The sequence below is a fragment of the Polistes canadensis genome, unplaced genomic scaffold, assembly GCF_001313835.1.
Source record: "Polistes canadensis isolate GaletaPanama2010 unplaced genomic scaffold, ASM131383v1 scaffold_241, whole genome shotgun sequence".
Lineage (NCBI taxonomy): Eukaryota > Metazoa > Arthropoda > Insecta > Hymenoptera > Vespidae > Polistes > Polistes canadensis.
Window position 1 is genome coordinate 139732 of NW_014569788.1, and position 8558 is coordinate 148289.

Here is an 8558-nt window from a genome sequence, read left to right on the forward strand (position 1 = left end):
TATATATATATATATATATGTATATATATTATATCACACTAGTATTATCCACGCTGTCTGTGAATTATTCTCCTTTTCGTTTCTTTCTCATAAGATTTTAGAGTTCCGCCCGCAGAACCCTGGAAAATAAATTATTATTATATTTTTGAATTCTTGAAAGATGTCATTCGTTTTTTTTTTTTCTTTTGATGAACTTTTATTTTACAAAAAAAAAAAATAAAAAAAAACTTTAAAAGCTTTCTTCTCAAAAATGGCTTCGCATTAGGTTAAAACATTTTACCATGATAACACCCTAATAATATACTACCAATATATTAAAGCTCTTTAAAATCTATGGGTATCCCAGTTGTAAGGTCCCATTGTAAATAGAAACCTTTCGAATTTATTTATCTCTCATCGGACGGGGGTTAGAGGGGGGTAGGGGACTTGTCTATGTAATATAATTATTATTAAATAAATATATATTTAAGAATTTTGTACCTGTCATTGTTTAGCGGACTTATACCTAGCCAATTTGAGTTGCACCGGATTGGAAACTTTGATGTGAACCGCGATATCCTCAACGGGTGCTTCGCGAACATCCTGTCCGCAAATGGCAACTACTCGATCACCTTTGCAAATTTTTCCACTCTCTAATGCACTACCACCAGGTAACTAAAAAAGAAACGTATTAATTAAACGAAAGAATATACAATTTATATGGAATAATGTTAAAAATAGAATAGAAATTAAAAGAAAAAGAAGAAATGATCATCGCGCCTGCAGATAGGCAACCCTCTATTTCCACGAGTATTACGTCTCTAATCGTATATACGTAAATGTGTAAATGTTGCATACATTCAGGTGTCCTCGATGAAATCGATGAATCGAAATAAAAGTTTATTTTGGATACAAAAAGCGTTACGCGGACTATAATAAAAATGTAAACTATTATTGTATATGTGCTCCCAATATTTTCCTCTTTTTTCTTTCTTTTTTTTTTTTTTTTATGGATTTGTGAATCCCAACAAGGTACATACAAGTTTATAAGTAGATTAATGCGTCAAACCCAGAAGAGTAAAATATGTAAGCAAACGCGAATGAGATATCGATTCAATGTTTGCGTTCTTTTTTTAGTAACATGACACATCGTTCTATACTAAAATTATATCATTATCATCATCATCATCATCATCATCATCATAGTCATTTAAAAAGAAATCTATCTTTTTTAGAATAAATATTTTTCTTATATATCGTACCAGATCCGAGACGTAAGCACCCTTGCCACTTTTAAATCCGGTCAAACAAAGTCCAGCTCCTTTTCCTGATTTTTTTTGCAATTCAACCTCGAGTTCTTCTGGTGGTTTATCGCTTCTATGTACCACCATGACTATCTATGGTTAGAGAAAAAAAACATTATTTAATCTCAGTTCTTGTTTGAATATAATCACCTAATAATATTATTATATATATAATAAATCATTTTTGTTTTACTTACTGTTCCCGTAACTTTCATTACTGCTGCATGAGCTTGTTCATGTTCGATGGCTTTGAAACTTTCTTGGCATATATCAAGAATTTGATCCCCGGCTTGCAATCTGCCATCTTTTCCAGCTGTCCCATCCGGAAATACTTCGAGAATAAATACGCCACCCTAGATAATGAAACAACAACAACAACAACAATGAAAAAATACAAAATACAAAATTAATATAAATAATTAAAATGAGTATTAATAACCTATGTTATTTATTTCGAAATTATATTCCATTCTATATATATGTAGTATATAATTTTTAATTAATTATTAAAATGTATTTTCATATAATAATAATAATCATTAATTTGATATAAAACTTATTTATTATAATTAATAAGATAAACTTACCATAGGTGTATCGGTACCACCGGCTATAGTGAAACCAATTCCCTTGTCCTTTTCCTTTTGAAATTCTATCGTAGTGTCCTTACCAATTTGAATTTTACAATCCTTCGGATCCTGAGGTGGTTCTGGTTCTTTCGGTTTTTCCGGTTCTTTCTTTTCCACTGATATATATAAAAAAAAAAAAAAATAGACAAATACAAAATGATATAATCGTCAAATGAACGTTCATAAATAATTGGATTGATTTTGAAATGTCAAATTCTACCTGGTTTAACTTCTGCCTCGGCTGGTTTTATTTCTTTACCATCCTGGCCAATTTTACTTTGATTTGGATTACAAACGGTCAACTTGACTACGCCCTCGGCCTTCTTCAAGAGACTCGTAGCCTAAAATTATTTCTCCCTGTTACGTTCGATAAACGAAATCGATCCGATCCACGTGTATTTTTAGAATCTAAGTTATGTATATAAAGAGATGCGGGGATGAAGGGAGGTTTTGTTGAAAGGAGAGAAAGATAGATAGATAGATAGAGAAAGAAATAAAGAAAGACAGAAAAAGGAAATCAAATTCTAAAACATACCAACCTCGTCATACGTAGAACCGAGTAGACAATCCATGTTAACGGCAAGAATCAAATCACCTACTTGCAAACCGGCCTAATAACAAATTTATTCAAATGATTTATTTCATTTTATTTACGTATCAATATTAATAATTATACACAGGGTGGTGATAGGGTACCTTCATTCTATATAATTCATAGGATTATTTAAAAATTGTTAGGTTTTAAGGGTGTGTAATGTATCTAATATATATATATTATATTATACAATATTTCTTTAAATATTAGTATTATTATTTTCAACAATTTTCTTACATTTGCGTTGAAATATTAATTTTTATTGTAAAAAGAAGAATATAAGAACATTATTATGATTATTATAAATTGATTAGAGAACGTTATCTATAAAATAATTGTTACAATTGTTCTTACATTCTTACCTATCGAAGATTTATTTAATAATATACTTGTAAGTATATCACCACCCGGTATATAAATCGTCCTAAATTTTGTTCCTTTCTGTAAAAACAATATTCTTCCTTTTTTTTCTTTTACCTGTTCAGCAGCACTGCCTTCTTGTATGTCAGAGACGAAAATTCCTTGGCCAACTTCAGCGTGCTTACCCTCGATGATCATTATGCCAAGACCGTATTGTCCCTGAACGAACGAACGAATGAAAGAAAGGAAACCATTAGTTGGTGAAAAAAAGAAAAAAAAGAAAATTAAAAAATACAAATAAAAATCTATCTGAAAACTGACCTTTTTTACTGGAACAACACGGACTCCTTTGTATCCGCTAAATTGCTCGCTCTAAAAAAAGAAATAAGGACATTTCTTCGGTTTTTTTCTTTTTTAATAAATAAATAAAAAAGAGGATACTATAATGCGATTAAGATTGGTAAACGAATTTGTGATGTTTTTGAATTTAATGTAACATCGATCGCAAAACATAATTTTAATCATTTGAAACAGAAATGGGATACAAAATATAAACTGAAATTTTGATTGATTTTGGCAATAAAGTAGGAAGAAACCTTTTAACGGAATCAACAATATTATAGCACGTGTATGAGTGTCTGTCTGTGTGTGTGTGGGTGTGGATGGGTGGGTGGATGGGTGAGTGTATATAATTTAAATATATCAAATAGGATTTGTATACCTCATCCAAGATTGGTGGAAATGAAATCAATGGTTTCACTGCGATATCATCAGCACCTTGTGTTTTCCTATTAATTAACATTAATTACATTCATTTTATAATATTATTATATAAACGTTAATTTATATGTTTTATATTAATAATATACACGTGTAAAGTATATAAATTCATAAAAAAATAGAAAGATGACGATAATGATCATGCATTATTTATTAATTAAATGTCAAACATATAAATTAAAATCAAATAATTATAATATAATTCATATATATATATGAAAATAAAATAGAAATGATTTTTTATTTCAGTATAATAATCGAAATGAAATAAAAATGATGATTATTATTTCTTACTTACCGATGAACGATGATTTTAAAACATGTACCAGCCATACACTTTATCAAGGCCGATGCGTTCAAATGACATCTTCCTTTGAATACCATACCATTCACCTAAATAAAAAATTATATTATGTAATTTACAAAAAAAAAAAAAAAATAATGTCACACTCGAATAATCTACTTCCAAATATATTTCATTCGATATATAAGTAAAAATCCAAATATTATTTTCTTTTTGTTTATTCTTATTCGCGGAAAGTATTTAATTTCTACGATAAAAGAAAAAGAAAAAGAAATGGAGATGAGATAGGTCGTAAAAATTGTTGTAAAATTGTACCTCGAGTATTTCGTCACCAACGGCAAGCCCACCAACTTTATGTGCGGCACCATTTGGATTGATTCCACAAATGAAAACAGCCATTCGATTTCTATCCTTGTGTCCGGCAAGAGATATACCTAAACTACCGCGTTCCTTTTCTACTTTAACCATTAACACCTTGTGACCCAGATTATGATATTTCTTTTGTATTTTCACTGAAAAAAAAAAAAAAAAAACAGAAAGAAACAAAAAAATAAATGTAATGATTAAACGATGATATCTTAAATAAAATGTAGCAGTAGTATTTAATTAGATTATACCAATTAGAATTAGGTAAAAAAAAAAAAATTAATTAAGTTTTATTATTCATATATTACATTTCTATATGTGATTTTTCATTTAAAACAAATATATTATATTTGAAATTATATTTAAATATTAGAATAAGAAAGAAAAACACAAAAGGGAATATTTACTGTTAGTGTATCCATATTCGTCTTCTTGTTCAGGATCAGCATCTATCTCAGCTTTCGTTCTTTTCACGTTAGCAGCACTCTTCCTGGATATCTAAAACAAAGATAACGAATAAAAATATATATACATATTATAATAATTAATGAAAAAAAAAAACTGGAAGGACAATCAATTAAAAAGGAATATTTATTTCGTTATAATTAATTTAAAAAAAACAATTGGCATGCGATTGGGGTACGCGAAGATATTAATATCGAAAAAAAAAAGAAAAAATAGAATAATAAATAATTAATATTAATAATGAAATCTCTTTTATATATACCTCCATTCCCCCCTTCGTATAAACGTTACCCTCCAATTCGCGTATGTCCTCTTCCTCGGAACTTTCCTCCGATGAATATTTCTTCGTAAGAGGTTTTTGCACCTGTTGAGGAGCAGGAGGAACATGATCCTCACGTTCTTCGCTAACTTCCCGAAGTATTCCAGGATTCGATGGCGGCGACGGCGCCTTTTTACGTATCGATTTTTTCATGGAGGATCTAAAGGAAACAAACACGTTCGTTTGTTCGATCGAAAATCGTTGTTCAACAATTCAACAACGAATATTATTTTATTTTTCGTTCGAATACGATTACTATTTTTTGTATTCGTTTATTATTATTTCCTAGATTTTATATTCATTTTAAAGAAAATTTTGTCGTACATTTTATGTGCAAAAATAAAAAATATATAAGAAATTAGTTAATTATTCGTTTGCTTATATACTATATGCGTTATATTGTATCTCTTTGATTGTTAATATTTTATATATGATTATTATATATCATATATGTCAATTTTTGTTTGGAAAATTATTCAAAATTATAAACGATATTCGAATTATTTGATAGCAATAATAAATACAACGAGTTGTCGTTAATTATTTGTTATCTCTTCTTCTAAGTTTAAATAATCTTGTAAATGCGTTATTTATTATATTTTATATATAAATAATTAACAGAAAAATTGTAATAAAATAATGTACCTTCTTGCGCTAGGACCAGCGCCATCTGTGCTTCTTATACTTTGCCTTTTAAAATCTCTCGATGGGGTCTTCTCACTTTCTTCAATTCCACTCTAAATCAATAAAAATAAATCATAAAAAGATTCATTAACATATTATCGCTCGCTCTAATTAATATTCCATAAAATTTTCTAACTCGTCATATAATAGAATATATTATTAATAATTGTAATCCTAACCTATCTTTTCGTTTCTTTCAAAACAAACATGGCGGTACACTATCTTCAAAATAAATCATTTCAAATTTCTCGATTATATTAGATTTCACATAACGTTAAAAAATAAAATTCAATGAAATTGTTTCTAACAAACCTGAATTACTTCCGGCGTGATTGATCTAGCAGGTGAAATCGGTGAAGGTTTTTGTCGAAATGATGCTGTGGGTGTACCTGGAGCTACCCCAGAAACTGGCAACCGATTTTTACTTTTTCCATCTTGAGAATTACTTTCGTTCTCGGTAGTCTGCGCGAATAAAACAGAAACAAATAACAATACTAGAATTCAATGTACGATTAATAAACAATTATTACAACAAACGCAACAATAATAACAACAACAACAACAACAATAACATCACATTCAAAATCGAATTAAATATCAATCACAAACGAAGATGCAATGGAAATTTTTCAATATCACTCATTCATAATTTAAATCATCACATTTATATATTTATAAATATATTACATATATATATCATATATAATATATTTATATGTATAAATATATTAAATAATATTATATCGATTGATTTATACAATCGTTTGGATGAACGTCACCTTACGAGATTATTTCTCACTGTTTTATTTTATCATTTTTCATTTCCTATTTTTATTTATTAATTAACTTCTGTTTTCGCAATAACAAAAACGATGTCGTAGTTAGTGTATAATTAACAATGTAATTTTAACATCGAAGGAATAACAAAAATAGAACAAAAAATTAAAATAAAAGAGAAAGAAGAAGAAGAAGAAGAAAGAGGAGAAAAATAAATCATCGATATCTTTTCATTCGTCATAAAAGATCATCGATCAATAATAATAATAATCTTTCCCTCTCTCTCTCTATCTATCTATCTCTTTCTAATTTTCTTCACAATATCACAATGATGTCACAAATCTAATTTAAACATTGAGAAAAGAAAATAAATAAAAGGAAGAGAATGTAATAAATTTTCACATTCATCGAACTGAATAAAGATGATCGATAAATAATAATCATTTCTCTTCCTTTTCACAAAGTATCACAATGATGTATAAAAGTGTAATTAATAGTGTAATTAACAGTGTATTTAACATCGAAGAAAAATTAAATAACAAAAAAGAAATGAAAGTAGGTGAAAAGATGGATAAACAAAATGTTTTATGTTTCTTCATTCGTGAAATTAAAGGAAGGATCATCGATCAATAACTCTCTCTCTCTCTCACACACTCTTCATATAATATCACAATGTAATTTCACAGACACACAGTGTAATTAACAATTTAAATAAAATAACACATACAAAATATAATATTAATAAAATTCAAGTGGAATATATAATAACTAAAAAGAACAAAAAAATTGTGTGGTTTACCCCAAACGGAAGAAAGATCATCATTGGTCGATCAAAATCTCACCCCCTTTATTTCATTTACTTCACTATAATTATCACCAACTATGTCACAGTGCATAATTAACAGTGCTATTAGAATATTTAAAAAAAAGTAATCAAGAAAGTAGAATATAGGAGAAGGATTTCATTAATTAAAATGTGAACAAAATAATGATCATCTATCAATAATAATCATAATAATCTTGCCCCCGTTATTTCATTTACTTCACGATAATGTTCACCAACTATGTCACAGTGCATAATTAATAGTGCGATTAGGGTAAATAAAAATAAAAAATAAAAAAAAGGATCATCTATGAATAATAATTTTTCTTTTCCTCTCTCTCTCTCTCTCTCTTTCTCTCTTTCTCTCTCTGTCAGTCAGTTTGTCTGTTCCTTTAATCTCACATACACCAAAGGTGACGCATTTCCGTCCAAAGAGTCGATGCATCGTGAGAGATCCTCGATAAAAGGAACTGGCAGCTCGGTCGCCGGCAGCTGTGGTTTCGTCGACGAAACTGAAAGCGTCGATCGAGTAAAAGGGGGATGATGATCGAGGGTGGTCGATGCCAACTAACCCAACCCCCTCCCCCTTTAGCCCCTTTACTCTCGAACCACCTGTCCCGATGATGGCCGATCCGGTCTCGTTGCAACGATGTCATCCACATACGTATACACATACACACGTATATATGTATATATATTTTTCTATATTTCTATTTATATATAGGGTGATTCACGATAAAGATAAAACACGAATATTATTTACCTTTCGTTCGCAATTCGAATGAAGTTCAATTCGATTCGTTGAATTTTTTTTTTATACAAAATGATCGTTTACACGTGTTGTCAAAAGGTAATACAACGAGAAATAGAAAATATTATTAATGAATTATTTTGAAAAAGTTTAAAGATATATTATTTTGAAGAATCTTGAACATTTCAAGACATACAATATATATATATAGAGCATTTACATTTGGAATAGGTATATATTTTTATCGTATGTATTTTAATTATATTTAAATGTAAACAATGGAAATATTCAAGTGTTAACTTTATCGCGAGAATCACCCTATATATTTATATATATATATATATATATATAGTACTATATCTTTCTCTTTCTAAACGGCCTTTGTTCTTATTTTTCTATCGTCAGATATTTGAACCTTTTCA

At 28.7% G+C, this 8558-nt stretch overlaps 1 protein-coding gene across 7 annotated transcripts in view; it reads right to left on the reverse strand.

Moving 5' to 3' along the window:
• Positions 1–78: 78 nt before the first annotated feature.
• LOC106790479 overlaps positions 79–8558 on the reverse strand; it is an 89909-nt gene continuing 81429 nt past the window's right edge. For all 7 annotated transcript variants that reach the window (XM_014755408.1, XM_014755409.1, XM_014755410.1 and 4 more), the window contains 16 exons: positions 6098–6247; positions 5747–5838; positions 5045–5261; positions 4725–4815; positions 4267–4463; positions 3946–4040; positions 3589–3655; positions 3189–3239; positions 2985–3086; positions 2452–2523; positions 2133–2253; positions 1871–2028; positions 1481–1636; positions 1242–1376; positions 481–654; positions 79–119 (listed from right to left, as the gene is read on the reverse strand). In XM_014755408.1, the coding sequence (XP_014610894.1) occupies positions 484–654; positions 1242–1376; positions 1481–1636; positions 1871–2028; positions 2133–2253; positions 2452–2523; positions 2985–3086; positions 3189–3239; positions 3589–3655; positions 3946–4040; positions 4267–4463; positions 4725–4815; positions 5045–5261; positions 5747–5838; positions 6098–6247 (1875 nt within the window). In that variant the 3' untranslated portion in view covers positions 79–119; positions 481–483. The remainder of the gene's footprint in view (positions 120–480; positions 655–1241; positions 1377–1480; positions 1637–1870; positions 2029–2132; positions 2254–2451; positions 2524–2984; positions 3087–3188; positions 3240–3588; positions 3656–3945; positions 4041–4266; positions 4464–4724; positions 4816–5044; positions 5262–5746; positions 5839–6097; positions 6248–8558) is intronic.